Source organism: Medicago sativa, chromosome 7 (assembly GCF_051527215.1).
Source record: "Medicago sativa cultivar Bolivia chromosome 7, Bolivia_mono, whole genome shotgun sequence".
Taxonomy (NCBI): Eukaryota; Viridiplantae; Streptophyta; class Magnoliopsida; order Fabales; family Fabaceae; genus Medicago; species Medicago sativa.
The window spans coordinates 52,758,560-52,782,639 of record NC_140755.1 but is presented as its reverse complement, the minus strand read 5'-3'; the positions used below and the strand labels follow the sequence as shown (position 1 = coordinate 52,782,639).

The following is a 24,080-nucleotide window of genomic DNA, read 5'->3' as shown; positions in this document are numbered from 1 at the left end:
TAAAAATAAAGTCGGGATCAAAGCGACTTTTTAATTAATGATGAAAATACATAAAGCAAAAAGCCCTAAACAAGTTCACTTTCGTCTCGGGTAGGACGAAAGGATTTTTTTTTGAAAAACATAAAGCAACAAACAAACATATTAATTAAACAGATGAGTAGTAGAAAGAAACATCAGCAAAGACCCAATTGCAGCTAAACATTCAATGCATCAACATCAGGTTCCAAGATCCGATAGCGGATTAACTTGCATATTCCAATTCAAACTCTTCAAAAGGTATGAGATTTTTCTGGATCAACTTCTGAACTATCTTCTGCAACGCACAACAGTGCTCAATATCATGACCTGGTGCCCCTTGATGGAAAGCACAAAAGAGGTCGGGCCTATGCCGGGCTGACAATTTTGCTGGCATTGGTAGAGGTGCCTTGGGAGAGACCAAATTCCTTTCAAGCAACTTTGGAAACAACTCTGCATACGTCATGGGAATAGGGTCAATCTGTTTCCTTGAAATGCGTTGTCGAGGTTGTTGTGGATATTGCTGAAACTGGGGTTGATAACCCGAACTTTGCGGAGCATTTGTGACAGGCATAATAGCGGCCACAGGATGATAAGCCAGATACTGTTGTTGAGGCTGAATTTCTGCCATACTCATTTCCTGGTCTTCCTCTTCTGAACCATTAGTGGCAACAACTTCTTTGATCAAATGTCCTTTTCGAACCCAATCTTCAATACGCATGCCCGCGGTCATCATATCCGCGAAATCGCCAGATGCACTTGCAAGCATATGCTCAAAATAGAACGGATCCAGAGTTTCCAGGAAAATCTCGGTCAACTCTTTCTCTTCTAGACGTGGACGGACTTGTTCGGCGACATCTCTCCATCGTTGGGCATAAGCTTTGAAGGATTCATTATCATTTTGGGTCATGGCCTGCAGTTCCTTTCTGTCTGGGGCCAAATGCAAGTTGTAGTTATATCGCTGGACGAAAGCCTCGCATAAATCCTTGAAAATTTTGATATCATCCTTGCTCAGACCCATGTACCATATCAGTGCAGCACCAGTCAAACTATCTTGGAAACAGTGGATAAGGAGTTCATCATTACCTACTTGAGCAGACATCTTTCTCACGTACATTACCAAATGAAGCTCAGGGCAAGTGTTCCCTTTGTACTTCTCAAAATTAGGGACTTTGAATTTGGGTGGTATAACGACATTGGGAACCAAGCAAAGATCATAAGCATTTTTCCCAAACAGTTCTTTCCCACGGAGAGCTTTCAATTCCAATTGTATTTTGTCAAACTTTTCTTCCAGTTCAGCTATCCGGTCGTATGCAACCACATTTCCTGAGTGATAGATGGGTCTAGGGCCCTGCTGAGTAGCATGAATCAAAGGAGCTGAGTAGGTCATAGCAGCTTGAGGGATCAAAGGGCCTAATTGAGGGATAGGCATTGTCTGTTGCACAAAAGGAGCTTGAACCTTAGAGATAACAGGACGGAATATTTCACCAGAACTTAAAGGTGTGTTCCAGAGATAACCTTCCAACATAGCATGTTGAGGAGTACTAGCAAACACTGTTGAAATCGGAGTTGTGGAAGCAACCGTCTGAGCTTGAGTACTGACAATAGGAAGAGATGATGGTTGACTCTGTGCAACCGTAATCAAAGACACTAAGTTCCTCAAAATCTCATTTTCGGCCCGGAGGGTTATCACCTCTTCACGAAGCTTGTGGTTCTCTTGTCCAAGATGATCCATTCTGATTTGCCTGAGTGTTGTAGATACGAGTAGACTGATGGATTGACCTTTTATTGAGAAGACACAATGTGAGACACTGAGTAGAAACTATGGATGCAAAGTGATGCATGATATGTTTATGCAAAAATATACATTTTTTTGTTGAAGGACTTATCGAAGCTAATCTGTAAACATTGTAGAGGAACAGGGTTTCATTTGAAAATTGTAAAGATATCGCAATCGGTTCCTTTTTCAAGAGGTAAGAACGAAACCAAGGACGAAGTTCTTTAACAAAAGCAAAGGCTTAGTTAAGATTTTTTTTGAAATTGTATTGCTTGGTGTTCATTCTTACAAGGTCCATTCCTTTGATGTTTACAAATAACTTGGCTAAGTCCTTCAATTTTTGATGAAAAAAAGGTTTATGAATGAATGCATGTATGCATGATTATGCTAGAATACATAGAATACATGATGAGGTTTAAGTTCCACAAAGTTGGAGTTTAGGGATCACAACGCCATTTGGTAAGGACTATGGTTTCCATTTGCACATGTAACAAGGGTTCTACCAAGGTTCCCAAATTACAACTACCCTTATGAATTTATCGGTGCGTAGGAATGCTCCTAGTCCAATATCATTCACAAGGAAGTCTAGTTTGAGTGTAGTATCGCGTGACAACTAAAGTCAAGAATGCTCTTGGTTCAGTCTCCGCACTACGTCCTAAAAAGGCCAAGTGGGGTTAAGGGTTACTAAGGTCCACGGCTTCACCGGACACTCACATTGAAAGTAATAACGCCAACACGAATGCTCATGTTAACAAGACTACTACCTTCCGTGAGGCCTCCGCCGAGTAGGGTTATCACTTGTAAACATGGTCCAAGAATGCTCTTGGTATGTCACTATGATTTTACCCCGTCCTAAATCCTATATTTCACTCAAGTCCGGGTATAGGACTTTGTCTCACCACTCACGTTAAAAATAATTACAAAGTATACACAAATGATAAAGCATAAAGAAAGAAAGGTGGGCTAAACCCGCGTAGGATCCCCAGCGGAGTCGCCATTTTTGTAGACCAAGATTTTCGGGTGTCAAGCCATTAATTAGACTTGAACCTTCAATCTACCGGACTTGCTCGATTTTATTCTTGGGAAGGGAAAAAGAGATTGAAAAACCCTTTTTGGATCCGGGGGTTGGTTACGATTCGGGAAGGTGTTAGGCACCCGCGTCGTTCACGGTACTCCGTGAGAACCTCTTTCTAACTTTATTTTATTTGAAAATTTATTGATTAAAGTATGAGTGAAAGAATGGAGGGAGAAGAAGTTGGAGTTTTTGGTTATTTTTATTTGATCGATTTGAAAGGATTAAAGCCTCTGCCTACGTACCCTTTAAAAGGGATCAAAACCGCCGTAGTTCGTTCTTAAAAATATTTTTGTGGGTTGGGTTGATTTTAGTTTGATTTTTGAAAATGATTTTTGAGAAGGATTGCGAGACCTCAAGGCATAGAAGAATAAAATAGAAGTGAGGTTGTTTCATTTTATTTGAGAAATTTTGTCTAAGTTTAATTAAAGTTCATTTAGGAATTTGATTAAGAAAATAAAGGGAAAACAACTTGGATTTGGACCCAAGGTTTATTAAGAAAATAATTTGACTTTCGCTTATTTGATTTTTGAGATAAAAAAGTTTGACTAAACTAACGGTAAAGTAGCGTAACGATGCGGAAATATAAAGCGAGATAAAAGCGATAAATAAAGTGATATGGTGTCGGTGCAAGTGTCGGTGTGTGCAATTACTACGCTATTACATACCACCCTAGATCCATTCTAAGACAAGAAATAAAATGCTCAAAATAAATTACATCAATACCTAAAACACACACTAAAAGGTAAGCAAAATAAAAGAATAAATCACCTATCAAGAATTAAAAGATGCATGGTGCAATATTAGAGATGATGCCAGAATTGAAATGTAGTAGACTATTAGATCATGAGTCAGTGGAGATATAAAGGCCTTAGGTGCAAAAATTAATTATGTATAAAACATGATATGAGAAGATTAAGAATATGCATGAACCAAAGTGTTACGGCAATGGGAACAAAATAGACACAAAAGGCATAAAGATCTTATATGCTACACTTAACCATGTATAAAATCATGAAATGAAAATATTAAGAACATGCATGAACCAAAGTGTTACGGGTTAAAGCATCAATAAAACGCAGGAAGCATAGTAAAAAAATGGATGACATAAAAGATGTTTGAATTAAAATGCATGACAATTAATCCAACCATGTAGTAAGATAAAGCATAACATAACAAGGTATTGGGTCCGCATGCCAAAAAGGATCACATACTAACATAAAGCTTTAAAACGCTAAGACAAATTTAGAGGAAAAAATGATCATTAAAGTACCAAAGAACATACGTGAGGAAGAAAAAAAAAAAAATAGTCAAAGTGTTAGTATGAGTTTTTTGAATGAAAATGCATGAATTTCATTATAAAAAAGGGTTGCTTAAAATGTCACAAACATGCAGGGAAAGAAAACAAAAGCAGATATGGAGGTTTAGACAGTAGTACTGAGGGTGTAAAAAGCAACCAGAAACCTACTGCAAACAAGCAGCAGCGAGCTAAAGCTATTTCTAAATGGGCTGCTGCTGGATTTACAGTTGGAGCAAGTCAGCAGATTGGGTCGGTTCACTTAAAATGGGTCATGGCAGCATATAAAAGTGTTGTTGCTGCCTAAAAAAACTCTTATGCCTTGGTTTTCTTTCTAATACAATTTTACAAAACAAAAGCTTCTCTTTCATTATAACACAGAACACGTTGGTGTTCTTAGGAATTTCAGATTCCGGCGAGCTCCAAAGCTCCGGTACGGTGGCTCCCGGCCAAAGGTGGCGGCGCCGCCGTACCGGAAAGCAAAAACTCTCCGTTTCCAATTTTTTTTACATTTTTAACATTCCATTTTTCCCCTCATACCGAATATCAACTCAAAAATTTCAAACAACAAATACAAAATCATAGATCTACACTTTTAGATTCGTCATTTTTTGAAAGAAAAGTTTATGAACGAAAATTGAAACAAAGAAAGGAGTGGTGGGATTACCTCTTGTAGATCAATTTGGACTTGTAAAGAAAAGAAAACAAGCTGCTGCTCCTTCCTTATATGTCCAGATCCGACTCAGCTGTGCTTCCTTTCACTTTCTTCTTCCTTTTTGAACTTGTACTGAGTTGTTATCGGTGAATCTGAACCGATGTGCTTTGGTTATTGTTGTAGTCCGAAAATTGCTCGTGATTTGAGGTTGTAAAAGTGGTGAAATCGGATTTGTGTTGTTGTAAGACAATTGGATTCGGATTTGAGGCTATGGTGATTAGTGTTTTTGATGGAAGATGATTCTGGCAAATAAGCTCATGTTCATGTGTTCTTCATGTGTTCATGTTGTTCTTGACATTTTTTATTTTTTTTGTGGTTTGATTCGAAATTGGGAATTGAAAAGAGAAATTAGGGTTTCTGATGGAAAAGCTGCGGCTCCAGTCAATGATTGGGTGAACAGTGCTGTGCAATTAATGCTCTATAAATACTGCTATTTTTAGGGTTTTCCCCTGATAAATTGCAATTACCACACTGCCCTTAAAGAGCCTCTGCTACATGACAGCAAGACAAAATGAGACTTGGGGGAAAAGTTTGTACCAAAAGACCACTAGAAGCTTGACACATCGACACAAAAGACTTAAAACAAAATAACAAATAATAATGAAAATAAAAAAGAAATTAAAAGGGGAGGAAATGGAATGTCACGTAAGTGGCATGTTTAATAAGACCAAAATAATTTATTATTAATATTTTTTTAAAACAAACACAAAAGAAAAGAGAAGAATAAAAATAAGAGTAATAAAGCAGCAACAATAATAATAATAAAAAACTTTTTCAATAAATTAGGTATTTTAAAATACTTCTCCGCCGAAATTTGGACTGAAACGTCTAAAATAACACGGCGTTTTAAAGTGCGAACAAAATTCTTTTAAAGCAGTTTAAAAAGGGACAAAGAGGAAATTTTAAATTAAAGGCTTTTAAAGGAAATAAAAATAAAAACATGACACTAAATGCTTAAAAAGAGCGCGTAAAATATTTTAAAATGCTGGCGCGCAACAGACATGATTGAAGCTTGGACAAAAAGAATTTCACTTTGAACTGTAAAATAAAGCCTCAAAAATTTTAAAAGACGACTAAATGACTTTACATATTTAAAGTGAAAAAGCGTTTGAGACGTTTTTAAAAAACGACTGGGAAAGGTTTTAACTCGTTAAAGCGAAAAGAAGAGAAATTCAGCCGTTTTAAAATACGGACAAAAATAGGTAAAAACAGAGCAAAGTGGTCAAAATTTGGGGTATGACAGTGGTGAAGAAAGGGTTATCATGTAAGTCTGCATATTTTTTTTGGCTTTATTATTAGAAAACTTTTGCAGTAAATGAAAAGGAACTTTGTAAATATTTTGAACCCGGAAACAATGTTAAAGTTGTACTGGCATGGTTGTGAAGGTGGAGCAACATGTCCTGATCATAATATCCGATACTACAAAGGAGCATGTGAGTTTTATTGATAGACTTGCTCAAAGGCTTAAACGCCACAATCCAAGCTGACCTTCAAGCTTCCAGGAGGTTACTGCTAGCCTCCCTCAAGATGCAGGAAGCAACCTGTGGTGTTTGTTTCTGCAAGGTAAATTTCGAAGCTGATCTTTTTGCGGCAACATAGTCATGTGGATTTATGCTAGAGAAACTTCAACCTATGATATTGAGTGATGTGGCGAATTGACGTACGAGGTGTCGGGTGTAGTGTATTTGTGTCTGTTTTAATAAATTAATTTAAGTGGGTTAATATATTATTATCCTCATCCAAAGACTATTTTGAAGGTTTTTTTTTTTTGTATAAAAGAAATATAAACATCGGAGACAAATGCAAAAATTCATGAAGAAAAACAACAAAGTAGGCATTACATTCCATCAAGTGAAGCTCAGACGAAAAACATCAAAGAGAAGCAAAATATTAGTTGTACAATTTTTTGGTTAATAGTAGTGTTGAAAAACATGAACTGGATGAAACATTGAGTGCATAGAACATTTTTGAAACTCTTCGGTTTGTGTGATGGTGATTTGGTAGTAAAGATGATTTTCATGTCCCTTCCTTAGTTTGTTGATTCTGCACAAGGTAGAAATAGTTTTCAAACAAAATTGAACTTGATCCTACCTTGAAATATTGGACAAATTCAATTGTCTATGTCTCAAAAGAATCCCTAAACATGTGAACAATGAAGGTAAGTATAGTGCTAGTAGGAAAGAGCTCAAAAGTGCAAACATCACAAACTTTCAAGTTGTTGTCTTCTGCAAATGTCTTCCATTCACCTGAGTACATTTCAAATTTTTCTCCTTTTCTATTGCCTTTCCTAATTAGGTACCTTGCATGCCAAACTCTCCCATTTAATAACCTAAGATGAATATCTCCTTGCTTTTTGCCTAAACCTAATAAGTGTCTTTTACCAAACTCACTTGGTATGTTTGTAGTCCTTACTCCTTACAAAATACCACAAATCTGAGTTAAGTCCATATAAAATTGTTGGGACAAAATTTTGATCAGAGATGTTTATAGGGACCAAACATATTTAACTAAAAATAAATACTATTGACCCTACTCAATGGGTAAAATTTGGTCATTTGTTATAGTTGTTTTTCAAGGGCGAATCATTCAGGAGAACCTGAGTTCGATTTTGGGTGGAACAATTTTTGGCTAGGTTATACTTCTTCACGACCGAACTTCAAATAATCAGGGCCCGCTTCTCCTATGAACCAGAGGATTAATACAAAAAAGAACGACCTTCATCCATTAAAAAAAGTTATGAGCTTTAAGCAAAATCTTTGTAGGCAGCTTACCAGATTACAAGCAGCATCAATGTATGATGGACGCACGACAGCAATAAAAGATGGATTAGAAGTTCTCATAGAGTTTGCTCTGTCAAAGGTTGTAACTTTCTTAGCAACAGCCAATTCACTACAAGAAATTTGCCATATAGCAACAGTCACCTTTAGCAACCGTAAAAGAAGGCGTTGATATAGATAGCCTATAACAACCGAAATTCCAAACTGTCCGTTGATATAGGATCCGAGATAAAACGCGCCCAAATTTTCCCAATTTTCACCAAATATTCAGATACCGCCAAACACAAGCGCTCAATTTTTTCACCCTCTTTTAATTTTTTTTCCTTCGTATTTCTCTCTCTCACACCACAAAACTCCTCACAGAACAAAAACTTCAATCCCTAGTTTGAGAAATCTTAATCCCAAATCGATCCTCACCCCAAATTAAATCCAGATCGTCTCATATTCAAGATCCCGCCTTCCCTGAACTCAATCACACATCCTTTCAATCAATTTCCAATAGAATCGATTCTCACAACCACTAGTGCAAAAAAACACTTATTAATACAGGGGTTTTAAGTGGGATGATGTCCATTTGACTTAAAAACTCGTGGGAAGGGGAGGATTTTGAGACCAATACATATCAAGTCGTGTAGCCCCATTTAAATTCATTAGAACCCCAAATCTACTTTCTTATATCGTCCAAACCACATTCCTCTGCGAAACAACCCCAATCTTCATCCACCCTCTAAATCTTCAATCGTTCTCATCAATCTATCAACATCGCCCCTCTCATCAACCCTCAAACCCACCGTCGCCTCGAAACCCACGCGAAACCCTCTCATCAACTCGCCGTCGCCGCGAAACCCACAAAAGCTTAAAGAGGAAAGTAGCTTTTTATAGCTTCAAGCTCAAAGAGTCATTTAATAGATGGCCGAATCCATTTGATTTGCTTGGTGATGACGCTGAAGACACTTCTCAGCTCTTTGTATCTAAACAACTCAAAGATGCTGCTCCTGTAGAAGAAAGTTGTTGTCAAGGAACAAGGCAAGCCCAATAAGTCTGCTCTGTTTCTTTCTAAGCCTCTTCCTCCTGCTCAGGCCGGTTAGTTACATAGTTTTTTGGATTTTCCATTTTGTTCTGTGGATTCTATGGTTCCGTGGTAGGGTTTTGATTATGTTAATTATATTAATTTGATGCTTGTTTTTTATGAATCTGATGAACCTTCTGATATGTTGTTGTTTTGTTTTAGTTTTTTAAATTTTAAATTTGCTATGATGATTTATTCTATTAATATGTCCATCTTCGAGATTTTTGTAGGTCATTTAAAATAAATGTGGCTTTTCTGAAATTGAAACTTGTTATTGTTTTGTTTTACCTTTTGTAATTAATATTGTTGCGTATTATTCTAAACATATACAATTGTTAATAATTTGTTTTAGGGCCTGTTTGGATGAACTGCTTTTTTGAAGCTTATAGCACAAGCACTTGTCATGATAAGCACTTATGATTTCCTAAACGTGCTTAAAATTTGACTGAAAATCTCTTAAAATAAACATTTTTCTACAGTTATCGCTATAAAGGACTCTTGAATGGAGGGATTATTTTTTTAGATTATGTGTAAAATATTTAGATTATGTGTGAAAGTATTTGGTGTTAGCAAGATTATGTTCTTTTAGGGGACATGCATGCTTTTTCCCATATAAGGAGCCACATTGTTACTATTTCTATTTAGCCTTTTAATGGAATGTTTTTTCATATTCGTTTGCAGTGATGTGTGTCGGTGTGGGACGTTTCAGTGTCAAAGCTACGGAGGTTTTATTAATACTATAATAATGCATTCTTTGACCATGATATTTTGTTGTTGTTGCTTTTGGGGAGAGCAATCATTGATGGCAGGGTAACTGCAAGAGTCAAGTATAATGTGCTCAACAATCTCACTTAGAAAACGAATGTCCAGGTGTTTGTATATAATTGTTTCAATTCTAAGCATTATAGCTTATGGTGCTACATGGTTTATAAAATATTCCTTTGGGCTGTACTCGAGGTTGGAGATCTCCTTGAATGCTATTTTCCCTTTAAAATGATTCTTTGTCAATGAAAGGTTAGATGCTAATTTTGGTGATTATTGAGAATGGATTATTATTTAGACCTAATTGCACATTCTGTTACGAATATATACAAATTGTTCTAATTTTGGTCTCTTAGTTCTAATTTTGAAAGTATATGGTAATGGTTGATGTGTATAGTCTGGTGTTAAACTTTGTTAGTTTTTGAGTATTACTTTTTGCCTGGTGAATAGCAATGAATGATGGTTAATTTATAATTAATTGGCCTGCAGGTTTTGCTGTTGACATATACAAAAGAACTTGAAAATATTTACATTATTGAGGACATTATTGATGCTTGATCTTTCTTGTGTTAACTTGATTAATTTGTTTTCCATTATGATGTGAGCCATGTCAAGGAGTCCTTTCAATTCAAAGTTTCCAACTACTTTCCGATCTTTTAATTTGTATTCTTGAATAACACAAGACAAACTAACACAAATCCATTTAAGTTTTGCACTTAGAGGTATAGGTAGCAATCCACTGTTAAGAATTTATAAAATTCTTTTTCTTATTTGGGTTCAAAATACAAAGCCAATATCTTATTTGCTTCTTCGAAAACAAAAAAAAAATCCAATTATCTCCTTTATGTGTAGCCGTTCGAAACTCACAGAACAAACAGATTTAAGTCATTATTCTGATATCATCTTTGTTTTTACTATATCTCATTCATTATGTTAATTTAATTTTATCAATGTTCTTTATTATTGTTGATGTTTTTATTTATAAAATTATTGGGTTTTTGTTGAAGTAGTTAATCATGCATGATTGGAAATGGTGGCACTATATCCCAAGGTTCTGTTGTGTGTTACGCTTGTCAAATGCCTGCTAAGTAGAGCTGTCAAAACGGGCGGCCCGGCCCGTTTAGGCCCGGCCCGGTCGGGCAACGGGCTTTTTAGGGCCGGGCTAAAAAGCCCTGTTTGAATATGGGCTCGAAAAATGGAGCCCGAGCCCGGCCCTATACGGGCTCCCGGGCTAACGGGCCAGCCCGGACATACTTTTTTTTTTTTTTTCATTCTTTAGTTTAAACACATTTTGTTTAACGGCATACTCATTAAATTAAGAAGATTTGCAAAAGCCAAGTTGCTACAAGCCTACAAGTTACAACAACAAAGAGTAACATTGGCAGAAAGAAATAAAAGAGTGCCTCACTGCCTCCCAACCAAAAAGCCACTAAAGTGCAAACAATGAATCACTACCTAAGAAGGAGGAACAAGAACATCACAACAAAAAACACAAATCATCAAGCAGAATAACAATTATCCATAGTAATAGTAACATTGCAGAATAACAATTGTCCAAAGTAACATTATCATAAGTCACCAATTATCCAGAATGATTAAGATTCTAAATTCAAAATACCAATTATCCAAAATAACATAACAAAAGTTTTAATGAGATCCAAAAAGTCACTCCCAAACAAAGTCACTTAATCTTCAGTAAGGTTCACAACTTCCACACTGTTTGATGCTTGTCCACTTCCATTAGTTTCATCTTCTCGAACATCATTGTTGTCATCATATAATTCTACAAATTAAGAAATTTGATTGTTAAATATAGAAGCATAAAAGCATGACCGTTTAATTAAACGCTTAAAGTATAAAGAGAGACATAAGAATAACAAAATTGGTTGTGGGAGGTGCATCAGTGTCCCTAGCTTTTTGTTTGGCAAATTGGGTCTGATGTGGTATTTGCAAAGTCTGTTGCATCAATAGGTAGTTGTGAAACTTGATCACAATGTTGGTGATCCCTGTTGTATTGTTTGTTATTGCTGTTTTGTGGCACTACTTGTTTAGTGGCAATTCAATAGCAAAAATTTCAAGACAATTTTTCATATGCAATTCAGTAGTAATTTCAAGAGATAAAAGTTCAATTTCTCTACTGTTTTGGCTCTAGCTTAAGCATTTATATAAACTAAAAATAGGCAATAAATAAACACATCAGCAACACAGCAGCAGCAACATAGCAAAATAGGCAATAAATGATAGAACTTTAAACGCAGCAGCATCAACATAGGAAAAACATACCTTCAAAACCATGTAGCCAGCTACGTGCGCACAAGAGAGCCTGAACAGAATCATCTTTCATTGAACTTCTATACTTATTCACAACTCGGGCGCCAATACTAAACGCAGATTCTGATGCCACCGTTGTTATTGGAATACTCAATATATCGCAAGCCATCTTTGCAAGATTTGGACTTCTACGACTTCTTTCCTTCCAAAAAGCTAAGACATCAAATTCTGCAGATTGAGGCATCCGAGACTCGTCTAAATAAGTATCAAGTTCAGATTTTCCGGTGTTGTTACTTGATTGGCTTTCATATTCTTCAAATTCCTACAAATCACCCAACCTAACCAAGTTACAAAATATTCATACAAAAAAAAACAAAATAATTAATAAAAGAATAAAATAAATAAAGAATATATAAACTTACATCATATGAAGATGACATAATTGGAGTTCCTCCTCTATAGCTCGTTTGGACTTGTGAAGAGCTTAGATCAGAAGGAATCCCATTCTTGATATACTCGGAAAAAAGCTTCCCCAAAGTCATCTTAACATTTTTCAACTTCTCCTCACTAGTGAGTGGGTCAAGTTTTTCATAAGCAAACTTCAAAAAGTTAAGCTTTTTGGTTGGATCAAGAACAGCCCCACATGCCAAAACAACATTATAGTCACTCCAATACTTATCAAATTTCTCCTTCATACTTGCAGCCATTTTTTGAATCAAAAGATCTTCACTTGTCAAATGAGATTTTATAAGGCACTCTATCTTCCATATTTCACCAAAGTACAAATTTGAAGTAGGATATGAAGAGCCGGATATCAAGTTTGTAATATTGTAAAATGGTTTCAAAATATCACACATTATTTCAGCCCTTCTCCACTCCTCACTTGTAGGACAACACTTAAAATTTGAATCCCGCAAACTTAAACTAAAAAAAGCACGACGATAAATAAGTGCGGTCTGAAGCATTATAAAAGTGGAATTCCATCGAGTAACACAATCTAATCTCAATCCGATGGTTGTATCAATATCACCAACAGTTCTAACACATTCGAAAAACAATAGTGTCCTACTTTCTGTTACCCTCACATAAGCCACACTTTGCCTAATCTTATGTAATGCATCGCTAACTACTTTGAGTCCATCTTGAACAACGAGGTTCAAGATGTGAGCTGAGCATCTTATATGAAAAAATTCTCCATCAGCCAACAAACTATTTGATAACCCTAAATGTTCTTTCAAAAAGTTTTGCATACTATTGTTTGAAGAAGCATTATCTAAAGTGATGGAAAAAACTTTTTTTTCAATGCCCCAATCATCTAACATTTCCAACACTTTCAATGCTAATTCTCTCCCAGTATGTGGGGGTTCCATATGGGCAAATGCCAAAATCTTACTTTGTAACTTCCAATTCACATCAACATAATGAGCAGTTAAAGAAATATAACCTTCATTGGTGCATGCAGTCCAGCAATCAGAAGTTAAACAAACTCTCCCACGAATTTGAGCCAACTGTGATTTCAACTTTTGCTTCTCATCACCATAAACTTTCAAAATCTCTTTGGCTATAGTATTTCTACTAACAAAAACACAATCATCATTCAAAAACTTTTGGTATTCTCTAAACACCCTCCACTCGACCATATTAAATGGTGCACCATGTGTAATCATGATTCTAGCTAAAATTTCTCGATTAGCCATAGGGTCAAACTTTTTCTTTCTCAATTTTCCTTCAGTATCAATCATCATTTCACCCACATCATGATTTTTGATAGTCTTGTTACAACTATCTACATGGCGCTTTAAATGACTAGTTCCGCTGCTTGATTCACAAGTCAATAATTTGTGACACGCCTTGCATCTACATTTCTCTACTCCATCTACAATACCAACTTTCACAAGATAATGCCACACGTCAGATGTTAGGGCCTTGCCCTTTCTCTTGGCCTTGGTCTTAGCCTTCCCCTGCTTACGCTTCTTATCCTTTGGATCAGAAGCCACTTCTTGTGCATTTTGATCAATTTGTGATACCGGTGGAATTTCCCTAGCTTGGCTCTCAATTTCCCCATCAACGCACATATTTTCATGACTTTTACTACTATCAGTATCACTATCCATCATATTTGAAGCACAAACAGATTGTAATTCCTACAATATTATATGCCAAGTTATAAGCCAAATTAAATGTAGAATAACGACTTCTAAACCAGAAAATCAATCATTAAAGATTACATAAATAATCAATTCATTAAATATAGAATAACCATGACAATATTGTGCTTTATTTCATGTTGTGATTTCAAGTAAGCTCCAAACGTGTAGCGCAATGTAATTATATCAAACATGCCTTCAATTTAAACGTGTACTGATGTACTCTATGCCACATTTACACTATTAATTAATTGAATATATATTTAGTGTCATCCAAATGCCAAAATGATAGTGGCCATCATCAAGATTTAACACTTATAAATAAATAGTTGTGGAGCCTACTTCGTTTTCACCATACCCAACTCAGTCAGATCCAGTATTGTGCTTTATTTCATGTTCTTAAATCACAAATTTAGTTCTGTCAATTTCTTTATGTATATACTGTCACGTAATGCCATAGCTATTGGAATTTGGAGTGGTTCATTAGGAATTCTTATTCATCAGTGAATCCTATAGCTACTGGTAATCATGATAATGAAAACAACAAGTTATTACATGCACACAGTTCACTTCAATGACAAAAGAAATACGAACCTGGAAAAAGATGAAGATTAAGAAACAGAGCTGTTAAGCCTGAATTAGAAACATAGCTGCTGAGCCTGAATTAGAAACCAAGAAAAAATGAGGATCAAAGAAACTGCAGAAAACAGAAAACGAAGAAAGGAAGAAAGGAAGAAATCGAACCCGTGAGTTGTGAGTGTGAGAAGTGAGTGAGCTTCTGATTCTGAAGATGCTGAGCTTGTGAGTTGTGAGACCTGAGAGGCTGAGAAGAGAAGAGCCGCCGCAAATGACTAGTCAGTGAGAGTGATGGAGTGAATAATTAGGGTTTCTTCTCTTTTTCAATTCAATTAGGAGTTGGGCCGGGTCGGATCTTTAATGCAATTGGGTTTGGGCTGTGTCCACACCACACACAGACCAAAAAAAAAACAGTTGTATTTTTTTGCGGGCTTCCGGGCAGCCCGGAGCCCGGACGGGCTAGCCCTAACGGGTTGCGGGTTTTTACGGGCCGGGCTAAAAAGCCCTCTTCATATTTCGGGCTGCAATTATTCGGCCCAAGCCCTCAATTTTATTCGGGCTTTCGGGCCGGCCCGTACGGCCCGGCCCGTTTTGACAGCTCTACTGCTAAGGTTGCTGCCTCATGTTTTTGAAGTTTTTAGGGACATACTTTAGAGAATAAACCAAGAGGTATATTGATTGACTATTAAATTTTTTTTCACTTTTTCATTAATAAATTATGTAGTAGTTTAACACTGACACATGTAGTTAATTCAGTTTTTCATGAATTAGTTATGTAGTGCCGACACATCAATTTTTCATTTGTTCAGCTCTCATCTGATATCGTTTCACACCTCTCTGTTGATGATGCAAAAATTTATTAATAATTTTGTAGTTTGTAGTAGATTAATTATTTTTCTTTTAATAAAAATTTGATTAGTTAATTGGTGATTGGGCTCCAGTGAGTGTCAAACAGAATATTGCTGCTATTTTGTCACTGAGTGATGATAATTGAAAGGATTTAAAGGCTGGTATGGGGATAATAATAACGAATTCTCTGTTGCAAGCATGTATAATAAGCTGTGTAATTTTGATGAGGCTGTTATGGGCCAAAATTTGGAAGCTAAACGTGATTGAGAGAGTTAGGCACTTCATTTGGTTGCTTAAGCATGGTCTAAGTGTACCTGGATTCCATGGGTAGTTAAGTGTTTGGAAGTAGAATTATTAATCATTAAAGATAAGATACATGTACTGTGTTGCTTCCATTTTTAGCTCATTGAGATATATGGTTTGCTATAATTTCCCCCTGATAATGGACTGTCCTTGTGTTCTATGTTGCGTTCTATGCTGCAGTATGAGGTCATACTATGTTGGTTGTGAGGATAAGGCAGCTTATGGACATACAATTACAAGCCTACTAAGGCTGTCGAGGTCAACTTTTTTTAATCAATCTTGTATTTTTGCAAATTGAGAATATGCAGCTTATTATTTGTGTTTATTGTGTTTTTTAAGTTAATATGATATTCTAATATATATTAACTTAACATTTTTCCAGATATTTGGAGACAAAAACCCGTTTTGAAGTTACAAATGTTCAAGAACGTTGTGCAAGTTTGATTCTTGAAATACTTTGATGTAATTTGATCCTTGAAGAATCATACTACCAAATTTCAAGCACCTCATGTGAATTTTTACAAATAGAAAGCTACTTCTCTTCAGACCTTGCAAGGTACTTCCTATACCATTATCATTTGAGGGACTGTTTAGCATTATTTGTTGCGAGTTGACTAGAATAGACATTCTGATTGTGATTTGTTGTGCTGAGTTAATATTGACATTTAAATATGATCGAGATGATCGCGGGCAAAATGTTGTGTTTTGTTATTGTAGGACGTAGGATTTTTGTGTGCTTTGTGTTTCCTGTTTGGTGTTGTGTAAACCAAAGGATCCTGACTGTGTTGGACAAGAAAGAGAACATTAAGACTTATCTCTTTCTATGATAATCTGCTATTTTTCTATTTTCAGTTTGATAACTACATCTCCATTAAGAATTATAATATACTTGTTCAGCCTGATTAAAATACTTGCAATTATATGTCTGAAATTGTAATTATTATTGCAGGTTTGCTATACTAGGATGACAAGGATTAAATAGACTGCTAATTTTCAAAAGAATAAGAATGGAGAGCACAATGAATCGACATCAGGTCATCAGAATCTTTTAGACGAGTGAAAGTGGCAAGTTCAAAGTTTACTTCCTTACAACATCTGCTGAAGTGTGTGTCGGCCCCAAATATGATTCAAAGATTGTGTTGATAATCTTCTCAGTTCCAGTTTCTTAAGAGAATATGATTAAATTGTTAATAGAAATCCAAGCTTAAGTCATCAATAGTTGGTCTTAAGTAAGTTCTATAAGCATAAGAGCTTGGTATGTAGCTTTGTTAGTTTGTAAGATGTTAGTTCCACATGTTTGTAAGACTTGTTAATTTGACAATATAATTGAAATTTTCGTTTATTTTGCTTTAAATATTGTGTGGTGCATATAAAAAATATTTTATTTTTGACAAAAATATTATTTGTAAAAAAAAAAAAGGAAACAGACCTATAGCAACGGACAGTCTTGACTTATACCAACGGATATACGAGCGGGCAAAAGCTATAAGATAGGTGTAAAAAGTTGTTGCTATAGCTCCAAATATTTTTCCAACGCCCAAACTTCCGTTAGTATAGGCTATTGCAACTGCATTTTGCCGTTGGTATAGGCATATTATTGTAGACGGCAACAAGTGGCCGTTGGTATAGGTTTTTGACCTATAGCAACGGTTTTTTCGACCTTTACCAATGGTTTTTGCCGTTGCTATATGGCAAATTTCTTGTAGTGATTGCTTTCCTGCAAAATTATTAATTGTGTTAATTTCAATAATAAAACTAGTAATATTTACTAAAATATATGTATTAATCGTAGTTAGTGAAGTAGTTACGTTGTATAAAATTCAATAAACAATGATATAATAGTAGAAAAAAAAAATGTTGCATTTATATTTTAAAGTGACACTTTTGTTGAGACAGAGAAAAAATGTTAAAGAGACAATGATTATATGACGGAAGGAGTATATCAAACTTTGATAGAGTAACAAATTACTCCCTCCATCCCATTTTAATTGTATTTTTAGCAATTTTTTTAAGTCTCCAAATAATTGTGACTTAAGAATATCAATGCAACATTTATTATTTTTTTCCACTAATATATCCCTATTTATTGAATTTCACTGAACTGGATTATTTCGCTAACTACAATTAATAAGAGTGTTTTAGTAAATTATACCAATTTTACCATTAAAATCAACTAAACTATTCATTCTTCAAAAACCGCGCACGACTCTAAAACGACTATTAAAATAAGACGGAGGGAGGAGATGGTTAATGCTATATTGATACATATTAAAACAATAATATCTATTAAACACATACATATTAATGGATTTTTATGGTAAATATGTTCAATGAGAAAAAATAATGATAAATGTGTACAGTTGAGATACACGTAATGAACCAACTTTCTTGGGCTCTAGTGGCAAGAAGCTCCTTCCAAGGACGTATCCGGGGAATACCGGGTTCGATTCTTAGGGGAACAATGTAACAGCCCGATTTTTCGCTAGATTTATTTTATTATTTATTTAATTATTTATATGTGTTTATATGTGCTCTTATGTGTTGAATTGCCTCTATGTGTATTTTTGATTGGGAGTTGTAAAATTCGGTGTTAGAAGGGTATTTGAGTCATTTTGGGTGAGTAGAGGTAATTTAGTAATTTTGATGAGGATTATTTTTAGTGCTTAGTGAGAACTAGTATTATTTTACTAAGTGCTAGAGAGTTGTAGTGAATTGTTTTATTACCGGTGAGTGACTGTTATTATTACATTTTACCGTTAAGTGGGTAGAAACATTTTGGATTAGTTTAGTAATGGGTTAGGCCCATTAAGGCATTGTGAGTTGAGTCCAATTAGGTAGAGCCTATATAAACTCTAGTGTTAGAGAGAATAGGGTTTACCTAATCATTTTTCATTTTGAGAGAAGAGGTAGAGAGAGAATGAGCAAGAGAAGAGGAAGGGTTGAAGAGGAAGATCTAGAGAGAGCTAGAGGAGGCTAGAGATTCAAGTCTTTGGAGCTAAAGTGAAGCCTTAGTTGGTGATTGTGAAGAACTAAGGTAAGGGGGTTAGAATTCAATCATAATTAATAGTTGTAGTCTTTCCCTAATTCATTGATTAAATGGTTAATTTGAATTTGGTTGTAGAAATTCGTGCTTAATTTTGATGACATGATTATGTACATGAATTGAATGTCAATTGTGTTGTTGTTGTTGTTGTTGAATTTGTAAGTCAAAATGGGTTTATATGTATATGACATGTTTTTGTGTGATATTGATGAAGAAACATGTTGTGCTTGTTAGATGGTTGATGATTTCATGACTATATGTTGTTGTTGTTGTCGTTAGATGTGTTGTTGATGAATTGATGCAATGGGTATCATGAATTGGTGAATTGGTGATGAGAATTGTTGTTGTTGTTGAAAGTTGTGGAAGTTTGGTGAATTTGTGAATTTTGTTGTGTTGGTGTTTGAATCTCAAAATTTATGCATGTTAAAGTGTTTTGAAGTGTATATGACCTATAAACATCTTTGGGATTAAGTTTTGGGGTTTGGAAGGATCAAAATTGGGATTTTGGGGTGAAAAGGGTTGGAACCCGTAACATTTTTGAACTGTTCTGGTGTAGGACGCTTAAGAGAGCTACCCAGCGTGCCAAAAGCGTACTGAAAAGCGTACACTCCCAGAAGCTACTGGAAGTTGGACGCTTAAGCGTGCAGCGGACTCTTAAGCGTGCAACACCCAGTTCAGCCATTTTTATTTCTTCGCTTCACGCACTTAGGGACCAATCCGGGCTTTCTAAAATGTTTCTTTTAACTTGTTTAACCTCTGTTTACACACTTAAACCTACTGGAACTTCATTTGAATCGAATTGGACTTGATTTTTGTGAATTTCACTTAACTTTTGAAAAATGGTCCAAAACGTCAATTTTCCGGAAACTCGTTTTTCTCATGGAATTGAAGTAGGGTTAAGGTTGTGTACTGGTTATATAATTTCTAAAAATGGATGTGATTGGTTTCATCAAGTCTTAGTTTGTTTTGCTTTGAAAATGGGATTTTCTTGAAAAGTGATAAAGTGAGACGAACCTAGTGAATTTCATGATTTCGTCGTTTTTAGCCGGTGAAACGCCAAGGTATACTCTACAGCACTTATATGTAGCCTAAAGGCATACTTAGTTGAGGCATTGGATCTTGTTTACTTGGTTTTGGTTCAATAGCTTCAATTATTTTGAAAATGGTAGTAAGATAGATGAACTTGATTAAACCAGTTACCTTATAAATCTTTTGTGAATGGTTTTACATGATTAATTGAGGATATGTGGGTGATTGTTGAAGGTTGAATATGACATTTATCATGAAATGTTATGTTGCTCCATTTTACTTGGTTCATGAGGAGTATATGGAATTGTTTTGATATTTTGTAGTTGAAGTTGATGTATGTTGATCCATGTTGATGACTCTTATTTCAATTATGATTTGTTCAATGTGTGGACATGAATACTTGATAATGCAATTGTTGTTGAGATAGTCAATGTAATTGGAGGTGTACTTTTACATTGTCAATGATAGTTGTTATGTTGAAGTTGTGCATTACCGGGTTGTTGTTGTATGTCCATGCATCATATCATATGAGTCGTATGTTGAAATGTAAAAGGAGGTGTACTTTTACATAGTTGCTTGTAAGAGGAGGTGTACTCTTACATAGATGTGCGGTTTGTTGGAATAAAATGTGTTTAACAATAAACCTTTGGAGTTTTGATGATAACAAGGTATTAAAGATTGACAATTGGAATTGCTAATATTTGTTCAAGTGCACAGGACCATAGACAAAAAAATTGTATCTTACAAATGTTCTGAATGAGCAAATAAAGAGCAAAGGAATCAACAAGATTGAAGCTTAGAAGCTCCTGAAGGCAAAGTGCTCCTGAAGACTAGTGCTCGTGAAGACAAGAGGTCCTGAAGCGCCACATCATTAGAAGCTGCCTCATCAGAAGCTATTTTCACCAAAAGCTGAAGATCAATTGAAGTTGCGGAATTCAAGGATTCAAGAGTTGTTTCATGGATTAACACTCGTCTAAAGATGGCAGAAGACTAGTGGAACTTTGCAACGGTCATTTCAAAAGTATTTGAAGGCATTTGCTTGCAAAAGGAACAAGAGCGTTGACATTGTACTATGTACGAACTGTACAACCACCTTTTCCACTACTATGTTTTGTGTCTTTGCTACAAGACAAGATAACAGCTCAGAATATGCAACCAAGCTTGCAGAAATGTTCCCTCTCAACTGGAATGGATTTGAAATTGATCCTTCATAGGACAATAACTAAATCAAGCAAGGAATCATTGGTGAAAGATCAAGCTTCAATAACGACTCTTTTTGGATTTGCTGGCACTTACAACGTTCATTTCACACCTCTATAAATAGGAGTGAATACTTGAAGAATGAACAAGACTCTACAACATTTTGAAAGCGCCAAAACTCTGTTGAAATCATTCCACATCCAAAAGTTCACTTAGAATTTCTGTTTTTCAAGTTCATATCTTAGAAATTCTTAAGTCTTAAGAGTTTTATCGGATTTGTATTGTGAACACCACTGATTGTATATCAAGTGTTCAATCTCAAACATTTTTCATTGTAATTTTGTTTGGTTAGAAGTCTCTTGCAGTTGTGCTTGAGCAATAGAAGTATATTGCTTGTGTGCTTGAGCATAGGAAGACTCTTGCAGGTTGTGCTTGAGCATTTGAAGTCTCTTGCTAGTTTTAGCAGTGAGCAGTTGTAATCAGATATTACATTTTAGTGAACTCTCCTTGGAAGTGCAAGGGGGAGAGGACTACTTCCGGTTTCTGGAAGTAACCTGTATAATTGCTTGTGTCTTTCTTCTTCCCTTTCTCTCTGTTTTATTCCACTGCATACACTCACATTATCACACTTCAAAAGCTCATCATTGCTTCTGAACTCAAGTGTCCTAATTTGTTAAGAGAAAAAGAAGAAAAGTCTGACACAATTGAACCCCCCTTTTTTTGTTTTTCTCCCCTTCAATTGGTATCTAGAGCCTTGGTCTATTGCCTTAACACTTAAGAGTGTAACAGAAAAAGATCTGAGAAAAACATGTCTAGTGATACTTCTATCTCTGGATCTGGACCTAATCATACTACTGTTTCATATTATTATGGTGACAACAAGAAATCCAGTATAGGAAAGATTCCTAAGTTTAATGGAGACGCTGAAGAATTTTCTTGGTGGAAAGCCAACTTCTACAGCTATGTCATTAGTTTAGATGAGGAACTATGGGACATACTTGAAGAAGGTGTTGGTGACTTAGTCCTTGATGAAGAAGGAGCTGCTGTTGATAGAAAGAAACATACTCCTGCTCAGAAGAAGATTTACAAGAAGCATCATATTATCAGAGGAGCACTTGTCACTGCTATTCCTAAAGCAGAATATATGAAGATGAGTGACAAGTCAACTGCTAAAGCAATGTTTGCTTCTCTTTGTGCAATCTATGAAGGCAGCAAGAAAGTTAGAGAAGCAAAGGCTCTTATGCTGGTTCATCCGTATGAGTTATTCAAGATGAAGGATGATGAGACTATTGCGGAGATGTACTCAGGGTTTAAAACCCTAGTCTCTGGACTACAAATACTAAAAAAGAGCTATGTTGCTTCTGATCATGTGAGCAAGATATTCAGAAGTTTGCATGCTAGATGGAGACCAAAGGTGACTGCCATTGAGGAAGCTAAAGATTTAAACACTTTAAGTGTTGAACATCTTGTTAGTTCTCTCAAAGTTCATGAGTTAAGTATTAATGAACATGAGTCTACTAAGAAGAGTAAATCAATAGCTCTTCCATCCAAAGGCAAGTCATTAAAAGCTCTCAAAGTAGTTGAATCTGAAGAAGAAGAACCATCTGGTTCAGATTCTGAAGAAGATGCTGTTGAGATGGCTATGCTCTCCAATAGACTGCAGTATCTGGCCAAGAAGAATAGAAAGTTTCTAACCAGAATGAGTAACTTCAGAAGCTCAAAGAGAAAAGATCAGAAGGGTTGCTTCAACTACAAGAAGCCTGGACATTTCATTGCTGATTGCCCTGATCATCAGAAAGATAAGTCAAAGGACAAGTCAAAGAAGTCAACTTTCAAACCAAGCAAATTCAAGAAGCAGATTAAACAGAGTTTAATCGCCACCTGGGATGATTTGGGAAGTGAATATGGATCTGATAAAGAGGAAGTTGGTGAAGGTGCAAAGATAGCTGTTGGGTTAGTAGCTACAGCAACTTCAGAAGCTGGATCAGAATCAGATTCAGAAGAAGAAAATGAGGTATATTCTAAAATTCCCAAAGAAGAGTTAATTGAGTCTCTTAAAGAACTCCTTACACATTTTGAAGTAAGAACCAATGAGTTGAAGGATTTAAAAGAAAAATATGTTGATTTAATGAAACAACAAGAATCAACTCTATTGGATTTGAAGCCTTCTGAAGAAGGACTTAGAGGCTTTGACTTCATTTGTAAAACTTATGAAGATAAGCTCATGTTCTTGTGTCAGAAGCTACAAGAAAAGTGTAATGGAAAACCTTTAAACAACCATGAGATTGCTCTTGAAGATTTTATCATGTCTGACATTGACAGAAGCAGAGTTGCTTTTATGATTTATAGAATTTACAAGAACAATGTCAGAGGAATTGGTTTTTCAGAAGTAAAAACTAATGAAACCAATCTTAAATCCTGTTGTGAATGCATCAAGGAAGGACTGAAAACAGTTTTTGTACCTGAAGGTGTAAAAGGTGAAACTGTTCTCAGTCAGAACCTGAGGCTTCTGGCTCTAAGGCTAAGATTGCATCAAAGCCAAAGAAACTTAAGTCTAAGGTTGTGACTAACTCTGAATCCAAAACCTCAAAGATTAGGATTCTGAAGAGATCAGAATCTGTCCCTCAGAGTCTGTTGAAACCAGAATCTAAAATCCTGAAGTCTGGTATTCAAAAGAACAAAAATGTTTCTGCTTCTGAAATACCAATACCAAAAGGTGTTAAACCTATGGTAATGGTTAATTAGAAGTAACCTAAAGCACAGCCTAAAGTACAAGAAGTGAAGAGTAAAACTTCCAGTACTAACCTTCCAGGACGCATAGCACAATGGGTGCCTAAATCTAAACTTGTGAAAAATACAGATATGTCTAAAAGCAATGCCAAAGAAAAAATCATGGTACCTAGACAGCGGTTGCTCAAGACACATGACAAGAGAGAAGTCCATGTTCCTCAACCTAGCAATGAAAGAAGGAGGAAATGTGAAGTTTGGAGGCAACCAATCTGGCAAGATCATTGGTACAGGAACTATTGGTAATTCCTCTACCTCAGTTAATAATGTGTGGTTGGTAGATGGGCTTGAACATAACCTATTGAGCATCAGTTAATTCTGTGACATTGGTTATGATGCGTTATTTGAAAAGCCAACTGTACTGTAATCAACAAGGAAGACAAATTCATTG

The 24,080-nt window shown here is 35.7% G+C and overlaps 1 protein-coding gene and 1 long non-coding RNA gene across 2 annotated transcripts; one reads left to right on the top strand and one right to left on the bottom strand.

Moving 5' to 3' along the window:
• On the bottom strand, window positions 1-5,601 carry LOC146906690 (uncharacterized). The gene has a single exon (XM_085730291.1). The coding sequence runs from the start codon at window positions 1,748-1,750 to the stop codon at window positions 242-244; it is 1,509 nt and encodes a 502-aa protein (XP_085586417.1). The 5' UTR covers window positions 1,751-5,601; the 3' UTR covers window positions 1-241.
• Window positions 5,602-15,735: 10,134 nt separating this feature from the next.
• Window positions 15,736-16,972, top strand: LOC146906689 (uncharacterized). Its single transcript, XR_015020519.1, has 2 exons — window positions 15,736-15,888; window positions 16,013-16,972. It is a non-coding gene; the product is annotated as an uncharacterized LOC146906689 (long non-coding RNA).
• The last annotated feature ends 7,108 nt before the right edge of the window (window positions 16,973-24,080 follow it).